The sequence below is a fragment of the Nomascus leucogenys genome, chromosome 3 (genome assembly GCF_006542625.1).
Source record: "Nomascus leucogenys isolate Asia chromosome 3, Asia_NLE_v1, whole genome shotgun sequence".
NCBI classification, from domain to species: domain Eukaryota; kingdom Metazoa; phylum Chordata; class Mammalia; order Primates; family Hylobatidae; genus Nomascus; species Nomascus leucogenys.
Genome location: NC_044383.1, coordinates 139,022,303 through 139,046,016, shown reverse-complemented (window position 1 = coordinate 139,046,016; position 23,714 = coordinate 139,022,303). Strand labels below are relative to the sequence as shown.

The 23,714-nt window shown below is 38.4% G+C and overlaps 1 protein-coding gene across 1 annotated transcript in view; it reads left to right on the top strand.

Moving 5' to 3' along the window:
- RGS17 (regulator of G protein signaling 17) overlaps positions 1 to 23,714 on the top strand; it is a 120,437-nt gene that overhangs the window by 84,146 nt on the left and 12,577 nt on the right. The window contains exons 2-4 of the mRNA XM_030809860.1: positions 2,871 to 3,014; positions 20,652 to 20,741; positions 22,616 to 22,850. Coding sequence (XP_030665720.1) covers positions 2,896 to 3,014; positions 20,652 to 20,741; positions 22,616 to 22,850 — 444 coding nt within the window. The 5' untranslated portion in view covers positions 2,871 to 2,895. The remainder of the gene's footprint in view (positions 1 to 2,870; positions 3,015 to 20,651; positions 20,742 to 22,615; positions 22,851 to 23,714) is intronic.

Sequence of the window (23,714 nt, the reverse complement as noted above, 5' to 3'; positions counted from 1 at the left end):
AGATTTATTTTTATTTTTATTCATCCTACTCAGCATGTGGTATACTCCTATATGTGAGGCTTTGTTCTGTTTTGTTTTCTTCCAATTCTAGGGAGTTCTTGGCCAATTTTCCTTAAAATATTATGACTTTCCTGACAATCCATTATTTCTCCCCTTATGAAGAAAGTCTTGTTGGGTATATAGTGGGGCCTTTCAATGTTATTGGTCTGCTTATCTCAATTCTCCTTTCATGTTTTAGCTTTTCATCACTCTTTGCTGAATTCTGAGTATATTCCTTGGCACCATCTTTGGGATTGTTTGGGAAAGAAATGATTATGTGTAAATCTTTTAATAGCTATTTGTGTTTGTTTTTACATTCCCATTATGTCTTTTCTTATTTCATATTTGCCAATTTTTGTTTTATAATTTATTTTATTTTATTATTTATTTTAATTGACAAATAATAATTGTACATATTCATGGGGTGCATAATGATGTTCCAGTACATAAAATGTAGAGTGATAAGGTCAGGGTCATTAGCATATTCATCATCTTAAACATTTATCATTACTCTGTGTTAGGAATTTTCAAGATCCTCTTTCCAGCTATTTGAAACTATATATTATTGTTAACTTTAGTCATCCTACAGTGATGTAGAACACTATAACTTATTCCTCCTATCTAGCTGCCATTTTATATCCCTTAAAAAATGTATCCATATCCCTCCCTTACTCCTACCCTTCCCAGCCTCTGGTATGCTATGTCCTTCTTTTTACTTCTATGAAATCAATGTTTTTTTAAACTTCTACATGTGAGTGAGAATATGTGGTATTTAACTTCTGTTCCTTGCTTATTTCACTTAATATAATATCTTCCAGTTCCATCCATGTTGCTGTGAATGACAGGAGTTCATTTCTTTTTAATGGCTAAATTAGTATTCCATGATGTATATATACCGCGTTTTCTTTATTCATTAATCTGGTTTTGGACACCTTGGTTGATTCCATATCTTCGCTATTGTGAATAGTGCTGCAATAAACATGGAGGTGCAAGTATCCAAAAGGCATCCAAATTGGAAAAGGGGAAGTCAGATATGTTTTATAATTTATTGTTCTCCCTTTTAAATTATATTCTTTATCACATTGTTTATCTTAAATATATGTTTGTTAAACTAATTTTAGGTGATTCTGTTATTAGCGTTTGATCAGGAATATATTAATCTCCTAATTGTTGAGTTGGTTGTCTGTTTTCTGGTGTTAATATGGATTTTTGCTTTCAGGTAACACATTGAGTGAGAGATGTATTTCTTACTGTCACTTACTCTTCATAATGTAATGCTTTTCATTTGTTTCCACTAATCCTGTAAGACCCTTAGTCTTGAAGCAGGTCTTTTATCAGTATCTCAGGATTCCCTGCCATCTGGCAGTGATTTTGGAAAATTCCCTGCCCCAGTCACTGAACAAATAAGCTGATTGGCTGAAGTCTAATCTGGATGGCTTTCTCTGCATCCTACCCTTTCTGCAGCTAGGCATCCCTGAATAGTAGAAATTGTTTTTTCAGTACCTTTTTATGAATGGCACAATCACAGCCCCTGATTTTATGCAGGCAACCTGGAATCAGATTCCCACTCCTCATAGGGGAGCATCTGACACCTCACTGGAGTGTGGGACTGTTGCCCGCTTCTGTTTCAATATCTGAATTGCATAATTACTGTGGCTTTAGACCCCATTTACCTACCACTGTGGTTTTCTACTCTGTTTCTGGTCGAAAAATATGTTTATCTGGTTTTCAAGAATACAGTATTTTTTAAAGTGGTTTATCATTGTATTCAGAACTGAAAATATAATTTTAAAATAATGAGCTCATAATGCCAAAATAACCTGAAGCACTTTATAGTTTTAATAAGTACTGCTCTCAGCCACACATTTGACAATATATGTGTATGATTTACATACATTGCATATTTATGAAAAACATCATTCAGTAGATTGCATTACTTTTTCTAAGAGTTCATGCTACATTTGACATTACTCAAAGACAAAACTTTTTATTTTAATCCTCAATACAGTCTTAGATCAGGATTGGTCCTATAAATAGGTAGCAACTCATTTGGCCTTATTTATAAGATCATAGATAGGACATTCTGTATCCCAATATTTATTTTATCTGCCATGATACATAAATTCCACCAGAGTAATTCCCCTGAATTTGATGACTTTTATTTTCCCCCAAGTCTCTGTTAAATAAAAATAAAGTTGGGGGATGGAAGAAGAGAAGCTAATGCCTTTGCAACACTGACACCTAACAGAAAATCAGGCCTTTTGGTAATGTTATTAAGGTTAGGCCTCTGGAGGATGAGTCAAAAGTGCCAAAAAGGATATTGTGTTTCAAAGGAAGTGAGAGGGCGCCAAGAATAAACTTGATCTTCCTCATACTCTTATATAGTTAGAAACCATGCAACAATCGTTTATAAAGCTCAATTTACCTTACTGTAAACATTAGTGGAAAAACGAGTTACATACACCCTCTGTAATCACTGAATGGTGTCCATAAAAAAGGCAGATTTAATCATTGTTGAGTAAAGAAGGAAGTTAAAAATAAATTTTCAAACCTTATCATATTTACTTTACCAACAATCTTGATTACGTGGTAACTTTGTTGCTATAATTTTATGCCGCAGATCAAGGTAGACGTTCCTCCCCAAAGTTTTTAGTATATCCCTCTAAAAAGTTTTCCTGAGAATTTTTAGTTTGACTTCTCAAGCTTCCTTGTTTTACCTTTTCTTAAATTACCTCCCTCCTCCCTTAGTGAAATGAGACTTCCTTCAGCATAGGCAACTTATCCTTATTGCTTTTTTCATACCCAATTTTTTTTTTTTTTATCTCTTTCAGCCAACTGGGTCCTGAAGTAGCTGAAATGCGAAAAAGGCAGCAGTCCCAAAATGAAGGAACACCTGCCGTGTCTCAAGCGCCTGGAAACCAGAGGCCCAACAACACCTGTTGCTTTTGTTGGTGCTGTTGTTGCAGCTGCTCCTGGTATGTCATGTTACCTGTAGGATGCCACACCCAGGCTTGGCAGGCACTAGCATGAACATGCATGCCAACTCTCAGAACTGTAGAAACTGCTCAACATGTCTTTTTTTGTTCTTTCTTTGCAAGTAGGACTTATTGAACACTATCATTGGTTTAATGCAAATACTTTCACAAACAAAATATATAATATTTCCCCAAAATCTACATTTAAATTGATAGTAAGGTAAAAAAAATGAAGAGGTGTTTTATATCATGTTTTTCTCCATCCAAGCTTCTTAAAGATATGGGTAAAAATGAGATTTTAGTTACATTTGTATTTATCAATAAGCAATATTCTCCAATGTTACAGTCAAGAACATTAAAATAACATCTAGTAATATTGCATGTAGTATTGAATGCGTGTGTGTGTTTTTTTTAGTTCTCTGCTGCTACTTGATAGGGTGTTGAGCATTCAGCTGCATGACCAGATAACTGTAAGTCAGGGTAACAACCTCTGCCCAGAATTCCTGCCAATAAGGACAGAGAGAAGAGTCATTGACTCACAACTAGCTATCTAAAAGGTCAGTGGCTGTGCTTGGAATGAAGTCCAACTCAGTTCATTGAAAAATCCTGAAATTAGAGCCAGAGAACCTGCTTCCCATTGTAGTGTTATCACTGGCAGGCTCTGGGACATCATGCAAACTCATAATCTCTTTGTCCTTTGATTTCCTCATTGGCAAAATGATGAAGAGTTAGACAAGCTAATTCCCAAGGTGCCATCTAGTGCTAAATGTCCATGATCTGGAACCTGCTCGAGTTCCGGATTCGTAAAGTGCCTAACATTTATGCAGATGAGATTCCTCAAGGGGATGCTAGACTTTATGGAACTTTCCTTTGAACCATACATTTTGGGGTCTTTTAACATCCAGTTTACAAGTGGATCTTCTAGCCCAGCAGTGGTCTTCTGGGTCTCCGCTGACTAATTCAGAACCTAGAGAAAGGCCCATATGTTGGAGTCATCTCTCTGTGTATTATCTCTACAGATTCCCAACATATATTGAGGTTTCTTTTTTGATATGGCAAAACGTTGTATCATTGTGGCCAAAATAGAAGGTAAAGAGGGCTGTACTAGAGTGGTACCCTTGGTGATGAACAAGCTCCATCCACTCTAGAAAACTCCAGTTTCAGAAAAACATCAGACATTGTAGTAATCTGGAAAGCTTAAGTAGTTTTTATAAATATCAATATTGCTTCCCAGATGATGGTTCTGTGTTACAGAAAGTCATACTGTATTAGTCCATTTTTATGCTGCTATAAAGAAATACCTGAGACTGGGTAATTTATAAAGAAAAAGAAGTTTAATGGACTCACAGTTCCACAGGGCTGGGGAGGCCTCACAATCATGGCAGAAGGTAAAGGAGGAGCAAAGGCATGTCTTACATGGTGGCAGGCAAGAGTGCATATGCAGGGGAACTGCCCTTTATAAAACCATCAGATCTTGTGAGATTTATTGACTCTCATGAGGACAGCATGGGAAAAAACCATCCCCATGATTCAATTACCTCCCACCGCATCCTTGCCATGACACATAGGGATTATGAGAGCTACAATTCAAATGAGATTTGGGTGGGGACACTGCCAAACCGTATCATATACATAATTTGTTTTCTTTCATTATTAAGCCTTAATAATTTAAGATGGAGGAAACAGAGTTTGAGATGAAGTACATATTTCAATCATAGTTGTGTAATGTTTTTCTGTGTCATGCCTAAAGAGATTATCTAGCTCTGGTCTTAATCTGTGAAGTACCATGTAGTGACTTACTATAGTGGTTCTGAAGTCAGACTGCCGGGGTTCAAATCTTATCCTCACCCATCTCTAGCTGCATGACTTTCAGCAAGTTAGTTAAATGACAGTAATAAAAATCCCTGCCTCTTAAGGTCATTGTAAAATTAAATGAGATAAAATACATAACAAGCCAAGAACAGTGTCTGACACGTAGTAAGCATTTCATAAGAGTTAGCTCTCTGGGCTACAGAACACTTCATATTGGAAAATAAAGATCACTTTAAAGAGGAACTGGCTTGAAATACTGTTTTAAAAAAAGATCAGTTTGTAGCTATAACACAAAAATTATCTTGGAAAAGAAAGCTATTTTATTTTAAATTCTGTATAAAACATCACCAATATATTGTTACATAAGGTTGAGGAATAGACTTCTAGTGCTCATTTGCACTATACCAGATTCCTGTAATCGGTATATGATTTTCCTTAGCTGCCAAAACTTATTTCTGAATTGCTTTGGGATTAAAACACCAGAACAGATAGAATACTGAAGTTTATTTGTGCTATATGTATTAGCTGCCATATAAGTATTTAGTGAGATTTGCTTTTATCAATTTTTAAAGGACACATTAAATAACAAAACATTTAATATTATCACATGAGCAAGAGATTATTGCAGTACACAGACAATAGATGAAGAACAAAACAGCTTTTGGAAGCTGCATCAACTCTCTACACCTCTAGAGTAGATCCCCAAACATTGGGTACGTTGGCTGCATGCTCTGTTAGCTCTAGACTAGCAATGCCCTTGTCAGGAACTGCATTTGTTGTCAATGAACATTGGATGCCTGAGTCTAGGCCATAAAATATACAGTCTATGAATTTACAAGTCCTTCTATATATGATAAATGATATAAAATTTCTAAGTATTATAAACCACTTGATTATTATTTATTTATTTATTTGTATTTGAGACAAAATCTGCTCTGTTATGCAGGCTTGATTGCAGTGGCACAGTCACAGCTCACTGTAAGCTCCAACTCCTGGGCTCAAGTGATCCTCCCTCCTCAGCCTCCCCAGTAGCTGGGACTACAGGTGCATGCCACCACACCTGGCTAATTTTTTTTTTTTTTTTTAGTGGAGTCAGTGTCTTGCTATGTTGCTTGGGCTGGTCTTGAACTTCTGGGCTCAAGCAATCCTCATGCCTCAGCCTCTCAAAGTGCTGAGATTTACAGCCATGAGCCACTGTGCCTGGCCACTTAATTTTTTTAAAAGGATAAAAGTTAAAGTTCCTTGAACTATGGATTTTAATTATGACTATATTGTCTTACTGCAAATGAAAATGTCCTTTACCCGTATGTTTTTAAAATATCATTATTTTTATACTTCAAGTTTATAAAAGAAAATTGTAAAGGCTTTCTGGAGTAAAAAGAAAAAGAAATAAATGTTCTCCAGATTTTCCAGGCTAGGTCAAAGGAGCAGAACAAAAAGAAACACTAAAAATGTAATTTAGGGACTAAAAAAAAAAAGTTAGAAATCAAAATATGAAGTAACTGTCATTCGTGAATGGGACCAGTTGTCATGTGGCTGAATTTACTTCCTTTTAAGGAAATAGAGTGGTAGGAAAATAAATTTCTGTATCTAGTAATAAATATAAATACCTCACCCTAAGCTTCATGTTATGGGTTTTTTAACAGTGTAATATTTCCCTCAAATTCGCACTTCTCATTCATATTTCATTGTCAGCTCATCTCTCATTTTTAAATTGATTCCTGTCTTTATAACATTACCACCACATTTTTGTGGGGGAGGATACAGAGAGTGAGTACGTAACTGCTGAATGTTTCCAGTTTCTTTCAAAATTCTAAACTGTTTAGACAGGCTTCATAGTGATTTAAGCTGACCCATTCTCTATCTCTGTCATAGAGGCACTTTCTCCCCCCACGTCAGTCTCTCTCCTTATCTCCCTTTTCTCCTCATAGCCCTTGAAATTAAAGAAGAGAAAACAGGAGGATGAGGTTTAGAACCATTGACATCCTTAAATACACAAGCAATGGATGCCCAAATCCAGGGCATAAAATGGACACTCTATAAACATGCAAGACCTTCTATTCATGGGACTAAGCTAGGGTGAAGAGACCGTTTTGTCAAGACCATTTGTTTACAGGTTCAAGGTTGACACTGGCAAGTGGAATGTCTCGTTTCTTCAGATAGTAACCTTCTTCCGTTTTCTTTATAAGAAAGAAAACTTTGAAAGATACTGAAGGCTCCTCTCAAACTGCCTTCAGTCAGGACAGTGTGAAGCAGTGAGGTTGTTCAGATGCTCACACGTGAGATAACACATACAAAAGTGCAGGGCAGACTAGAAACTGCTGTGTGCTTACAAAAAGGAAGGGCATCGAAATGGCCACAGGAAAGGTAGAGCTTTCAAAGTTTATTATGAGCTTAAAGCTTATGTTCAAATTGTCCTACGAACTCTCTTGCAACGTCATTCAGAGGTTGCATTAAAATAACCCATGCTACTTTTTCACATAAAATCTTCAGGTACTAATTCCTCTTTTAACACTGATGCTTCTGTGGGTGTCCCATCAAGCAAAACAGGGTTCCCTGTGTAAAAATTAGAACTTCAGAGACCTCAGCTACCATCTCTCCAAAATGTTTACATTGCCCTCTGCTTGGCATATCATGGTGGTGAGATGACGGCTGTGGAGGGGAGAAGAATGAAGTATCACTTGCCACAGCCCTGGCTCCAGCTTGCAGTTTGCAAGAGAATGGTTCTGTCTTTAGCTACTTTATAAATTAGACTTAGGTATAAGCTTTCATTTGAAAAAAAAAAAAAAAGTTTGGAAAATGTTGTGTCTATTTTTACAGGTAAGGAAACGGATGGCTTGCTGATGTCAGTAGGCCCATTAGGGATCGAAGTGGAACTGAGATGCAAGCCTCTGAATGTCTAGTCCATTGTTTCGTCCACTTTAATGTGACACTTCCAAACTTTTCATTTCCAGGTTTGATATGAGCCATTTCCAAATACAACTTTCTCAGTTGAATTCACAATCTCATGCACTCCCGGGTATTGCCCACGAGATTTGGCCCACTGCACTGGACTCTTCTCAAGAGAGATTGGTCACAGACCGAATTTAGTAGATTAGCTAGCCTTTTGAAAGCTAAAATTGTCTCTCTTTTGGATACATTAGTTCCCAGAGTTTCCAGACCATGGGATGGATCTCACTGAGTAAATGTTAAGTGCTTCATAAATATGCTTTGGGCTGCCCCTCCCTCCATTTCTAACAAGTACCATGGCCTCTATAATTCAAAACAGTGCAAAAATAATGTCCTATTTTATCCTCTGATGCTGTCACACTTTAGCTCTCTGCCAAAGGAAATACTAAGATGCATGCTTTAAAAGTCAAAGGATATTTTTTGAAAGGAAAAACAAAAATCCATGCCTGCACCATGGTAAAGAAACCACTCCCTGGAAATAAAACTCCTCACACATGCAAGGTGAATCATTTCATCTGAGGCACCAGGGAATACATGGTTTCCTCTGTGCCTGTCACCCTTGGAGAGCTGATTCATCTCACATGGCAGAATATGTTATTCCTGCAGAATAACTCACACTGCACAAGATTTCCAGAGTACTTGTAAACAGACCATCATACATATCACTTACAAAGTAGCAATACAGAAGTCTCCAGTTTGGAAATTCCATCTTGCCATGGCATGGGTAAATTTCCTCAATGTTTTTATCAATTATATCAACTTTACACAATCAAAAGACATCTATCAAAATGAACCCAAGTTTCTCAGGCCATATACACAAAACCAGAGTGGACAATAGGACTATGGACTGAATGAGAGTTAATGGTAGAAGGAGCCTCACTCTGGTGAAGAAGTCCAGAGTCCCAAGAAGCCAGGAGGAAGAAATTGTAGATAAAGAGGTGGCAGGTGCATTTGGTGACAGGGCTCTGCACGGTGAGGTCTGCTGACCTCAGATACCCCAGTCAGCTTCAAGGTTCAGACCGGGACAGAAAACTCAAATTTCAGCCAAAGCTGACTCACTGTACGTGGCAACGTAGTGAGGACTATGTCTGGATGGGCCAGGATGTACCAGAGTTTCAGGGATGACCTTGGTAATGGACTGGTGCTGTTCATACCCATGGCCATGGCTCCCTCTGCCCTAGAGAAGGCTGAACACATGAAAGGTCAGAGTTTGACTCACCAACCCACTGAACCATTTTTTATACGAGTGATACTCCTGTCTGCCCCATGTTTTTGTTTTTTTAGGTTAATACCTTTGGTAAAAATTATATTACATAGATCTTGTATTTGAATTCACAAAACTCCATATTGGTCATTGCTGCCAGGCATTTTTGTAAACAGATAACTGAAATTTCATGCATTAAAATAGCAAAAAAATAGGCCAGGTGTGGTGGCTTATGCCTGTAATCCCAGCCCTTTGGGAGGCCGAGGTGGGTGGATCATGAGGTCAAGAGTTCGAGACCAGCCTGACCAACATGGTGAAACCCCGTCTCTACTGAAAATACAAAAATTAGCTGGGTATGGTGGCGTGTGCCTGTAATCCCAGCTACTCAGGAGGCTGAGGCAGGAGAATCGCTTGAACCTGGGGGGCTGAGATTGCAGTGAGCCAAGATCGTGCCACTGCACTCTAGCCTGGGCGACAGAGAGACTCTGTCTCAAAAAAAAAAAAAAAAAAAAAAGCAAAAAATACATTTTGGCTTACATTGTTTGGCCAGTATTAGTAGGTGTTTAATATTTGTTGAGTGGGTGATGGATTTGGATTTGCCAATTGAGCCTACTTTATGAAATATAAAAACTTGTGTCACAGAAATTCTTTTCAAAAATTACAGGCACATTCTCCCAGGCCACCAGATTTTTTTTATGCACCATTTTTTCTTCATGCTCCTCTGTGTGTGTGTGTGTGTGTGTGTTTGTGTATGTGTGTTTTAAAGGTAGTAGTACTACTAATTAGTAGTACAGAGGGGCATGAATTTGCGGAGGGGGCACTAAATCTGTTTAGCCTTTCTGGGATATAAAGTCAAGAAGAACAAAATAGAAGACTAGGGAGATAGGCAATGACAAATAATCAAATATCTTTTACACCTTATTAAGGAGTTTACACCTTTTTAGAGATGGGAAGCAATTGAAAAGTTTTAAGTAAGGAGGGGACAAAGTCCATTTTATATTTTAAGCATTCTCCTGAGGGAATGGAAAATGTATGGAAGAAAATACAAAAAGTAAGGGGGATGTTAAGAGACTTTTATAATAGCCTTGGTGAGAGATAGTGGGGCCCAACAGAAAGAGACAATAAAAGGGATGGAGAGAAGTGCATATTCAAGAAAAAATTAGGATATACTGCCAAGAATTAGTGATAGACAAGAAAGAGAAGGATGACTCCATATTGCTTGCATGAGTAGCTGGGTTGCTGGTGATCCTATCAAATGAGAGGACACTGCAATAGGAAGTTATTTAGGCCAAGGATACAAAGATGAGTTCAACTTGCTCTGATTGAGGTATCCAAGAGTTAGTTGTATAAATGAATTTGAAGCTTGCAAGGCAAGCATGGATGAAATATGACAATCTGGGACTCATCAGTTGCAAGAGATGAGAATGATTGGCACTGGTGAGTATTCCAGGGTGAAAAGCAGGGAGCTACAGACAGAAACCTCAGGACACACCACATTTAAAGAACAATGGAGGAGTGAGAGAGTTGCAAACACAGTGGAGAAGAAGTGATGTGAGAAATGACATGCAAAACGCAGCAAGGGGGCTGGGCACAGTGGCCCACAACTGTAATCCTAGCACTTTGGGAGGACATGGCAGGAGGAAAGCTTGAATCCAGGAGTTCGAGACCAGCCTAGGCAACATAGTGAGTCCCCATCTCTACAAAAAATTTTAAAAATTAGCCAAGTGTGGTAACACACACCTGTAGTCCCAGCTACTCAGGAGAGTGTTGTAGGAGGATGGGTCAAGCCCAAGAGTTGAGGCTGCAGTGAGCCATGATCACATGACTGCACTCAAGCCTGAGTGAGACCCTGTCTCAGAAAAATAAAATAAAACACAGCAAGGGACTGTTACAGAAGCCAGGAGAATTGAGAGTTTCGCAAAGGGAAGTGTGAGGTTGCAAATACACCAGGGAAGTCCAATACAATAAGAATCATAAAACATTCTGTGATTTGACCAACCAGGGGGGCTTCTTGGTGAACTTTGAGAGAACCAAGTTCTTGGTGAACTTACAGAGAACCAAGCTTCTCTGTAAGATGTGCAACGAGGAAGAACTTGGAGAAAGAAAAGCTACTGACAGAGAAAATGAGTGAGCCCCTCTTTGAAGACTCTAAGACTCCATATGCTCCTCCTTCAAGGTGAAGGTTTGCTTTGAGAGAAGTTGGAATTTCCTTCCTGACTCATTCAAAGCAAATTATTCATTTTCCAAGGCAATATGAAATTCAACCATTCCAAATCCAGGTCAACTTTATTAGCTACCTGGACAATATTTAACGACTTCCTCCAGAAAATTCCAATCAATAATGCAAAAATGAGGTTGACTTCTTTGCTACCCTTATTTATAAAATTTCATAGTTGCGTTACACCTGATTAAGTATTAACCCTACTTTTGCTTCTCTCATTAAAATTCTTCATTATTTCTTACGGACCTAACCTACTATCTTTCATGGTCTAGGTGTGGTAGACCTATTACAATCTGCCTGCTATTTAGGACATGATTCAAGAATTACTTGTTCTGTTTTTGTCAGATAAGACAATCAAATTCACTTTTTGTGAAAATGAAATTGATTTTATAATTATGCTGGACTGGGTGCTATAATTTATATCATGTATAAATGCTATAAAGTCCATATCTTTGTTTCAGATATTAATATATTATGTATTAATGTACATCTTTTTGCATGGGAACATCTGTTCCTAAGTGAAACACAAATTTCTGTCACTGACACTTTGTGTATAAAGCAATATACTTTTATTTTTTTGAGACAGTCTTGCTCTGTCACCCAGGCTGGAGTGCAGTGGTGCGATCTTGGCCCACTGCAACCTCTGCCTGCCAGGTTCAAGCAATTCTCTTGCCTCAGCCTCCCGAGTAGCTGGGACTACAGGCATGCACCACCACACCTGGCTAATTTTTTTTTGTATTTTTAGTGGAGACAGGGTTTCACCATGTTGGCCAGGCTAGTCTCAAACTCCTGACCTCAAGTGATCTGCCTGCCTCAGCCTCCCAAATTGCTGGGATTATAGGCGTGAGCCACCGCTCGCAGCCAAAGCAATACAGATTATTTAAAAGTACAGAGCCATTTAACTGCCAATTCCATAGTAAGAGTGGAACAGTAACTTCATGTGTTTCGTTCTAGAGGTAGTCTTGCCATATTTGACAATTACGTAAATTCTAATGGCATGTCTTTCTTGGAAAGCTGACTTTCAAGAGGCTGTATGGGATAAGGAAAGACCAATGGCGCTGGAATTTTACAGACCTGAGTACATTCCAGTTTTATCACATGTAACTATGAAACCTTTGGCAAGTTACTTACTACCTCTGAGCCTCGGTTTCTTCCTCAGTAAAATGCGATTACTAATGTACACAAATCCCTGCGTAATCCTTTATTGATAGGTATTATTTCTGTCCCTTTTCAAGTCTCAGGCCCAGAGGAATTTACCAGACTCTGTAGGATCTGGCTATTGCAGATCCTACAGACCTGGCAATGTTCTGTTTGCATGGTGTCATTTAAGGTAGCAGATGCTGTTTCTTCAGTCTGTATCACTTCGCCCTTCCCAACTCACGTTAATCGGCACAGGTGTATGTCAGAGCAACCCCGGAGCATGCACTGCACAGCCACAGGACTCCCACAGTGTTGTAACGTTTATATAGCAGGGTTTTGTTTCTCTACAGATCAAGATTGTTGTCTTCCATGGTGTCTGTTCTCAAGGAAGCCCCGCACATTCATCCCATACGTATTCACACACACACACTAACTGGAAAATGCGAGGGAAAGGATGAATGGGTAGATGAATGAGCAGTCCTGCCAGCTATCAGATATAGTTCTGAATATTCACTAACAGGATTTTAACTTTTTCACTCTCCTTTTTATGATAGGGACCCAGCCTTCTAAAGCTTGAGCTCCAACTGAACTAATGCACTTGACACAGATGATCGCATGCCATTTTAATAACAGTAACACTATTATTGCTCCTAACTAAATAGAAGTCCATTTGGCCTTTTCACATCTAAGATAATTTGCTTTCCCACTAAGGCATTCACTTAGTTATAAATTATAGGTAAAATTACAGTGGGTTGAAGGAATAGCTTAAAATAGGATTTTAATCAATGTGAGAACTGAGGTATAGAAGATTCTGATGATTGGCATGTATTTTTAATATTTATTTTATTTTTATTTATTTATTTATTTATTTTGAGATGAAGTCTCACTCTGTAGCCCAAGCTGGAGTGCAGTGGTGCCATCTCGGCTCACTGCAGCCTCCACCTCTGGGGCTCAAGCGATTCCTGTGCCTCAGCCTCCTGAGTAGCTGGGGCTACAGGCACGCGCCACTATGCCTGGCTAATTTTTTGTATTTTAGTAGAGACAGGGTTTCACCATGTTACCCAGGGTGGTCTCGAACTCCTGAGCTCAGGCGATCTGCCCACCTTGGCCTCCCAAAATGTGGGATTACAGGCATGAGCCACCACGCCTGGCCTGGCATGTATTATGGAAAGTATATCTTTGTATTCAGACCTGTAATTCTCTTAATTTTAAGGAAAAATAAACTCTGTTTATGATAAATAAGAAGCTTTGGTCATCTAACTGAACATAAACGTACAGTGTAGATTTCGATTTTCACCATGTGATTACTTGGTAAATGAAGTTGGCATTCCAAATCAAATCAATGTGTCCATGAAGGAAATCCAGGGCTTGGGGTTTCAAATGAAAATTTAATATAGATAAAAAGATGGAATTTTTGATAGCCATCTTTTCGAACAGATGCGTATATAGAAGGAAATTGGCAACAGAGAGAATCAGAGAATGAAGAAATTTGTCTTCAGTTTCCATGGGTCAAAAGAAGAAATGAATGTTCACATACCACCCAAACAGAAATTGAAATAGTGTGGAGAATCCATTCTCAGGATGGCTCTTTTAAAATATTGTAAATAAAAAATATTTCCTACCTATTGGTAGTTAAAATCCTTTTCTAATTTATTTGTTCTAAGAATGTATGACCTAAGTTCTGTATTATCCCAGCATGAGACGGTGGAATGCAAAATGACTTCTTATCGGAAAGGATAATGACAATGTTAATAACAGTATGCCTGCCTGTTTTTAAGACTAAAGTATTCCCAAATCAAATGACTTTGGGCCGGGGTCTATTCAGAATATTTTGTAAATACCAAAAAGGAAAAATGGTTGCAGTTATGCAAACCTCCCAAGATTAAGTTTATCCTCTTCGAGTTTGATTATTACACTCACCAAAAAACTGAATGACTCCTTTTAGATTCCTTAGAAAGATATAATTATCAAAACTCCTTAAGAGAATGAATAGACTTTTTTTTTTCAAATAAGGATATTTATCCGCAGAAACATTTTTTCAGTTTTTCCTTTATTCTGACTTGGTTAAAATATTGTATTTATAAAGGTAACACAGCCACCTAGTGGACAGATATTTGATAGCTGATTATTTTACTTGAGTTTAAGTTCATGAAACAAAAGCTTAAGCCAAATGAAATACTTGTTTCATGACACGCGGTACATGATTACAAAATGTGGAGTGAGCCTTTAGAGGGGCAACATGGGGTATTTTTAGGCAAGTGTTTTACAACATTTCCAGACACAAATTTCTAACCACTGTTCCCATCCCCACACACCCCACTCAAAACCATACTCTATTATAAAAATATAGAAATGAAAGAGGTGAAGTTCAAATCATAGGTTTAACACTGAGTTTCTATGTGTCTGAAATGTTGTATGTTAGGTAGTTACCAGCCCATCTTCTGGTGTCTTTTTGGTTTGGGGTTTTAGTTTTTTTGGGGGGTGGGTAGTCTTTTGTAAGTGAAACATCACTTATTCTCCTTTCCTTGTTGCCCTCTCCCTAAGTTATCTTTGCTAATGGAAGAAAGTCGCACTTCCCAGGATGGCCCTCCTCAGCCATAGCAACACCATCTGCAGTCATTAACAGTGTTACTTTTGTCCTTCCTCTTTCACACTTTGCTGTCAAAACCTTCTATAACAACTCCTTTTTGTTCATCTCAAATTCCAGGGAATTGAGAAGTTACTCTTCATCAAATTCTACTGCAAACTCAGGCCTCTGGGCAACAGCTCCTATGGAGTGATAGCTGTGGGATGATACCTTAGAGAGGGCATTTATACTCAATGCACTGGATTGTACTAGGAGGTTTATTTTTCCAAACCTTAAAGAAAAATCATTTGTGTAAACACTTGCAACACCACAATTAACTCTTCTATGTAAAGAGAAATGGCATTGCAGAGGGAAAATGAGTCTGAGACAGGAAGTCAGAAGATGTGAATTCCAATCCTAGTTCTAGTAAGTTTGAGTTGTGGGTATTGTGTAAGTCATCCCCAATAACGGTTTCCTTGTAAATAAAACAAGAATGACTAATAACAACTCCCCTGCTTACCTTCAAGGACTATTTTGAGGAGGAAGTGACTCCTCAAAGTAATGGATGAGGAAGTGTTGTGTAATAATGACAAAGGAAAAGTCTCTATTTACTCAGGTGGAAATAAAAAGCTCTTTGGTAAACTTGGAATTGGAATTTTAATATGCAACCAACTTGCCCTTGCATTCAACTAAGCATCTGTAATGGCCTTTTTGTCACGAGCTTTTACTTTTTGTTTTACATCCTTATGAAATAGTTCATTGCCATTATCCCCATTATGAATGGTGAAAACAAAGCATGGAAAGCTTAAACCATCCTGAAGGAGGTATATTCTACATTTGGAGTCCACCTCATCATTTTCTTGGATAACACATACTTTGCTGCCTGTTTTAATCTCCTGGTCCAGCCCTGCAACATCTGATATGTCCATTCTGTTCTACATTTGTATCGTGCTCCTGCATGATTTTATCCCCACTCTGAATGAGATCCCCTTTGTCCAGGTCTCCATCTGGCAAACAACTGCCCATTTTCAACCCAATTTAATCATTACCTCTTCTGTAAAGCCTTTCTCAATTCTCTTATGCAAAAGCACAGGTACCATCAAGGGTGTCTAAGAAACCCCATATGCACAATTCTGTCCGAGTTCTTATCACAATGCCATGTGATGTTTATTTATCCTTCTGAGGTCCTCAATAGCAGAGCCTTTGTCTCATTCATTTTTTATGTCCAACCCAGGGAACGTTGCGTGAACCAGTGTTTCATACACATTACTAAAGTATTGCTAACTCCTCTAGTATTTACTGTGATATCTTGAATGCTGAAAATGAAATATTTAAAGACTAATCTACCAATTCATTTTCAGAGCCTGAAGGATGTTAATTTTATTTTTGCACCAGGAACTTTGAGGTAGAAGCTGTTAAATAAAAAGAAAAGATTGATATCACAATGTGAGACTATTTCAATATTGAATAGATTGCTTTTACCAGTGACAGTAGTTCTCTCTTGGAGCCTTGATGTCACACTGTATTAAATTTAGGCATCTTATTGATTCTTCGGTTTAATTTTTCTGTAAATATATGTGGTTTCCTGACCAGCCTCTATCCCAGAGTTACCATGGCTACCGGTAAGTTTTCATCTTCTTTGCAACCATTTTAACAGTTTTTCTTAAGAACCAATTGTTTTCCTTACAATAGAAAACTATCTTCCCAAATAGACCCTGCGCATATCCATGATGACAGATCAGTATAATTGGCAGCAGGTAATGTTTTTTCTCACTTCACTGTCCACACTCCCCTGTAAACAAACAATCCACCCACATAGAGAGGGGGCACATTTTCTTAAGTTCTGAAATGTCCCAAGTATTTTTCCTCCCTTTTCAAAGTCACTATTTAGAAAATCTCTAATGGGATTTTAAATGCTTATTTTAGTATATTTGGCCAAGGATATTGGCACTTTTCTTCCATAAAGTATTTAAGGTTTGATCAAGACCCCCACAGTGAGCACTGTGTATGTGTTTAGTTCTCCTTGTGGCTTTTATTGCTTAAAAAGTAGAAATGTTAGTTTTAAATGTTACATACATAAAAGTCAGTGGGGGAGTGTCTCTTCTTGGAGAGATATGGGCTAAAAAGAAAAAAAAAAAAAGACATGTAATCCCAGCAGTTTGGGAGGCCAAAGTGGGCAGATCACAAGGTCAGGGGTTCAAGACCAGTCTGACCAACATGGTGAAACCTTGTCTCTGCTAAAAATACAAAAATTAGCTGGGCCTGGTGGCGGGTGCCTGTAATCCCAGCTACTCAGGAAGCTGAGGCAGGAGAATCACTTGAACCCGGGAGGCGGAGCTTGCAGTGAGCTGAGATCATGCCATTGCACTCCAGCCTGAGCAACAGAGCGACACTCCATCTTAAAAAAAAAAAAAAAAAGAAAAAGAAAAAAAAGTGTTTCTGTGGGACCCTCAAAACTGTTGATGTGGTATTTTCCTTTTAGGGCTTTCCTCAAACACATATAACGTATATAAGTTGGTCTAGAGCAAATATTTCCAGTGAATGAAAAAACAAGACAAAACAATGCACTACTTGGAGCAGGACCAAGTAGGACAGACATTAGTCAGTATCAAGACAGACAAACTGTTAAGTATTAATCCCTTGTCTATTTTCTCCATTTCTCTTTAACTTAAAATGATATTTTCAGCAGTTCTTGAAAACTGAAACCTTGAAACCCATTTTTTAAGACCAGTAGTAAAGGACAGTTAATAAAAAGGACAATTTGTCTGTTGCCAAAGTTCAATTTCTACAGGGCAAGATTGTGGCCAATATTAGATCAAGAGCTGCACAGTGAACAGTTAAACATTTACTGAATGTCTGTTGTAAGTAGTTTTAGTCCAAATGTGTGTCCATATTTTACCATCTGTAGAAAAGAAAGATGTAAACTCAACCTAATATTTCATAATGATCGCTCTAATATGGTAGCATTTGGGATGTTTGTAAATATCACAGAAACAGATAGAAGAGCCAGAATTCATGTTCAGAAACTCGTGATTCATGCCTGTAGACTCCAGATTTGTCACTCTACAGCAAAGGCACAACGGAGAAAAAATTTCTCAAAGATGTTTAATGAAATGAAGTATACCTGCGTCATGTGTACTGCCTTCTGTGGGACATTGTGTGGAAATGTACTCAAGGAGTTTATTATTTAAGCAAGGAATGAGAGCTCTTTTGCTAGTTGTGTTATAGTGCCTTAATATGTGTTTGCACACACATATAGAAGCTCAATAAAGGTTGGCAGAATGAGTATCAATTTCCTATTTTAAAAAGAGCTGAATAGAATTTACCAAAAAATTGTACATTTTATATATACAGGAAGTTTTACAGAATATTGTCAGCAGTGTATCCCCCCCTTATCCACTTTTCCCATCATTACTGGAAATACCTCGAATTCCAGAGAAGAACTTTCTTACTCATTAGTGAATCTCCTCTAAAATACTTATCTGGCCTATTTGTATAGCGACACGGAGGACTGAGGTTTCCTAGGCTATATCAAACCTCAAACACATTCACAGCACTCACACGCAAATACCTCCAAATTTTATACGCTCTCTCTGAATTCCTCCCCAAAACTACACTACACTGAAGGCTTTGCTGTCTCTAACCCTGGGACTGCTGCCTCCAGCAGGGGTCTAGTCAATGTGCAGCGGGTCCAAGGGACCATCCGCTCTAGTTTCTGCTCCCCAGAATCCTTTTGGGCTACATTACCTTTCCCTCCATGGTTCTACACCAAAAAACCTGCCCCTGTCCCTAGACATGGGTAGAGGCAAACTCAGTGTATTTCACTATGAAATCCTATGTTTTGTATGTCCTTTTCCTGACTACAGAATCCTTTTCAATTCCCACTGGGTTCTCCTTTTTCCAGTGAGTCTGCTCTCTCGGGTCAGTTTTCCTGTCTAGCCTCACTTTCCATTGTAGATGGGCCCGCTTGTCAGAAATTATTCCCTTTGCTCCGTTCTCTCCGTCCTCACGCTTGCACTTGCGAATCAAAGAATGAATTAAGGAGACACTGTCTTGGTTTTTCTTATCAGACTTTCCAGATTGAGAATAACTGCTTGTTGGGCACCTCTTCCTAAACACTTCCTTTCCACACCAACGATGTTTAGTGACCCTTTGCATTCACATAGTAAGTGGTCTATGACCTCAGTGTCTGTCAGCAGCCATGGTCCATAGTAGGCACTCAGAAATACAGGGTTGTTGAACAGGGTAGGCTTCCAATTCCAACTATGCCACCTATTTAGTGTTCAGTTTTGGGCCAGCCTCCCAGACGGGTCTGCACCTCACTTTGCTCATCTGTAAAATGGGGATAATAATATTAATGGTAAAAGAATGGGCCGGGCGCGGTGGCTCACGCTTGTAATCCCAGCACTTTGGGAGGCCGAGGCGGGCGGATCACGAGGTCAGGAGATCGAGACCACAGTGAAACCCCGTCTCTACTAAAAATACCAAAAAAAAATTAGCCGGGCGTGGTGGCGGGCGCCTGTAGTCCCAGCTACTCGGAGAGGCTGAGGCAGGAGAATGGCGTGAACCCGGGAGGCGGAGCTTGCAGTGAGCCGAGATCGCGCCACTGCACTCCAGCCTGGGCGACAGAGCGAGACTGTCTCAAAAAAAAAAAAAAAAAAAAAAGAATGGTGCCCAGCACATAACAGGCACTAGAAAATCATCATTTCCATTGCCTCTTATTTTGAGTAAGTAAGTGAAAGAAGGAACAAATGAGAGATGTTATCTGAACTTCTTGTGCTCTCTGCCAGGCTCTTAAGCTCCTCGGCTTCTAGACAGAGGGATCAGTTGGCTAATTTGGGAGCTCAAATTTTCCCGAGCCACTGAGTTACTCTCCCTACCGTGCTTCTTAGTATCTCCCATGACCTCATCTGTTATTTCTAGTCTACACCTAGTATTTTCGGTGTTCCGCCCTAAAGCACTGCTCAGCTTTAGGGAGCAATTGTCATTGGACAATTCTTATTCTTATTCTTGTTCTGGGCTACTAAAACCATCGGCATTATCCTCTGTCCTCTATGATGCTGTAGAATTCCCAAACCTATGCCACGCAGACACACACTCCTCCCACCCAATGCTCACCTGTTCCAAATGCGCAGTTACTGGTCTGTCCCTTTCAAGACCTTGGAGATTGATTTACTGGGGTGAAAGGGCAAAAACAAAGTCAAATATAAATCCGGTAGCTTGATTTTAGCAATTGAAGGAATGATATTATCGGTAACAATGTAAATTAAGCAAAATCTGTATTAGATTCTGACACATTGTATCTTCTTAGCTCTCAATCGGGGAAAATTAATGGAAAACAGACTATGAATAGAATTAACCAAAAATCAAAATGACATTTTGTTTAAAGAGTAAGGTAATCATATGTGTGTGTGTGTATATACATATATATATAATATTAAAGCATTTAATCATATGTCTCAGAAATATTAAGTAATTCAGATTATGTAAGGATGAAGTCGGAATATTTAACAATATCCACTTTTGAGAGTCTGATTTACTTTATAATTTTATTTAAAAATTATTCTCTTCCCTTTGACATGGGCTTGCCCATCATTTTAAAGTGGTATTGCTCTTTTATACTTTAAATATTCTCACATAGTTGAATATAAGATCTCCTGTGAAATGTTTCTCCAGAAAAATTTATTCTTTTCTTCAACTGATTGAGTTTCCCTTGACAAAATTAAATGTTCTGCTACATTACAGCCTCACTGTGAGGAATGAAGAAAGAGGGGAAAATGCGGGAAGACCCACACACACTACAAAAATGGAGAGTATCCAGGTCCTAGAGGAATGGTGAGTGTGAGAACCACATAGCTATTGTTTCTTGCATTCATATTCCATTTACATCAACTGCGTGCCTAAGTATTACCCCTTGCTCCATGGTACTCTTCAAAATGATTTTGGGAAGTGAATGCAAATTCAATCTGGAAGATCTTATTTTGTCATTGCCGTTGCTTTTCAGCAATTTTTCTATTAGCTATGTTAAGTTATTGGCTAAAACATGATCTAAATTTACTTTTCTCTTTAAAAAAAAAAAAAGATTGTCATGTGAATTAGTACCCAAAGTTTCCCTAATTCATTACTTCTCATTTTTGAGAATTTAAGTTTTTCTCTTTATAAGAGAAGTGTCTAAACACACACACAAATGATATGGAATGTCCAAGTGAGTGAAGAAGGGCACCCAGCGACTCCTGGTTCCTTTTCCACCAGAGCAGACTCTCCCCACGTGCTTCCTCCCAAACGAGAGGTACCTATGGACTAAAATCAAAATACAAATAGTCCAGTCATATAATTACAAGTGCTTTCTTTTTCTGCTTTTTATGAGAAGGTTTTAATAATGATGCTTCATGATAATTTTTAAGCTTTTTAAAATTAAAAATTGTTTTAAGTGAATGAGGAAGTGCAGAGATTATGGAACAGTAACAATTTATTTGAAATACCTGGTTAAATAGGTAAAAATATTTATATTTACCTTTATATATGTATTCACCTTTTTATGTGTATATGTATTTACCATATATATATATATGTTTATATATATATATAAACATACTTCTTTGGCCAAATGTCTTTTAGGTTGGAAAATTATTAAGTAAATCATTGAACAGGAAAGGAAGATCAGAATCATTTTAACCATAAGACTCTCCAAGCTTCTGCCTTCTACTTCTTTAATGTATAAGCAAGTGGATTAATTACTGGTGGTTTCTGCAGTCACCTAGTCACTAAAAGATCTGTATATAGTTTTAAATTCCCCAATGTCAGTGTCATTATAGAAGCACTCTGCTTCCAATTGTAACTCCATTTATGACTAACAATTTGTACATAACTTTTCATAGAAAAAAACCTTTTTTTTTTAGAGGCAGGATCTCACTTTGTTGACTAGCCAGGAGTGCAATGGGATGATAATAGCTCACTGTAACCTGAAGCTCCTGTCTCAAGTGATTCTCCTGCCTCAACTCCCAATTAGCTGGGACTACAGGCACATGCCACCACACCCAGCTAATTTTTAAATTTTTTTTTGCAGAGACAGGACCTTGCTATGTTTCCCAGGCTGACCTCAAACTCCTGGACTCAAGAGATCCTCCCACCTCAGCCTCCCAAAGCACTGAGATTATAGGCATGAACCACCATGCCCAGCAGAAAAATTATTAAAGTTTAGGAAAATATGTGACAAGTGCACACAGTGTATTCTTATTTTAAATCAAGTGACAAATGAAAAAAATGGCCACCGGAGATGAGAAAAAAAAAACTGTATCTTATGGCTGGAAAATTGAAATCCTGATTAGAGGCAAAGAAAAAATTCATGTTGTCCTTAGTCACTTACAGACAGTTTCTATCAACTTGCAACATATTGTTAAAGTTTGAACATTTCCAAGCTTCATTAGGAATGTATGATGACTGCATGCATATTACGTATAGGCCCCTTGCTATTTGAATGCTTGTCTCCCTACATGCCTCTTATGCCTGTGTGAATGTTTGTCAAAACCCTGAAATAACTGATGTAGTCCTGACAGATACTTATTTGCCAGATCAGGCTGGACTGAGTGGCAAAATACTGACCACTAGATGGCAGCAAATTGATAAAATTTCTATCTGCTCCTCTCCTTACCTGGTCTAGCATTCATCACAAAGTTCCCTTTGATCACGGCCCCGTTCTGTCTCTGCAGCCAAAACCCCACTGCAGAGGAAGTCTTGTCCTGGTCTCAAAATTTTGACAAGATGATGAAGGCCCCAGCAGGAAGAAACCTTTTCAGAGAGTTCCTCCGAACAGAATACAGCGAAGAGAACCTACTTTTCTGGCTTGCCTGTGAAGACTTAAAGAAGGAGCAGAACAAAAAAGTAATCGAAGAAAAGGCTAGGATGATATATGAAGATTACATTTCTATACTATCACCAAAAGAGGTAAAAATCTGGAAAACATTGACTTGGGCTTCCTAAGACCAAGGATAACTGTCAAGGGATGGCTGTCCCCATTGGGTAGGGCATGGGATGTGGAGAGGGCAGAAGATTTCACTGGGTAGATAATTCAGCTTCTGTGGGGAGAATTTCCTTGAACACAAGTTTGAAGGCTAGGTTTCCCTACTATGCTTTGACTGTTTATCTCTAGCTGACTTGTGTGGTAGTTCACTTGCTTTTCAGAACTAACACTAAGGAGCCTGCTTAAACACAATTTGCTGTGACAAACGAAAATGGAAAGAGAGAATCTATTTTAGGGTGGTATTTCGCAAAGCATGACCCCTAGATCATGTGAATGAGAATCCCCTGGAGCATTTGTTTAAAAAACAAATTCTTAAGGCCTCACCAGGACTTCTGAATCTGAATTTTTGGAAATAGGACCCAGAAATCTGCACTTTTAACAAGTTTTCCACATACATACTTAGTTGGAAAACCTCTGGTATAGGGACTCAAAAAAAAAATCTGACATGTTTATTGGTGTTTATAATTGAATCTTTAGAGAAATGAAAAATGATCCTTGACCACTAATATTCTTAGGTGGGAAATGTAAATTATTTTACTTATTCTAGGTTTTCTTTTATTGAAAACGCAAGTGTCTTTCCCATTGCCAGAATGTACCTAATCAATAAGCAATACTTCTAGCAACCAAATAGCACTTTTCCATTGACTGTTTAAAACTTAATTTGTTCTTGAGAAATGTTCCAGCTAACAGAGTTAAAAGCATTTGGTGAAGGAGTGGTTAATAATGTGGCCAGGCCCTTGGAGCCCTGTGTGATGGAGCTCCAGAGGGCTTCAAAGCACTTAGAGAAC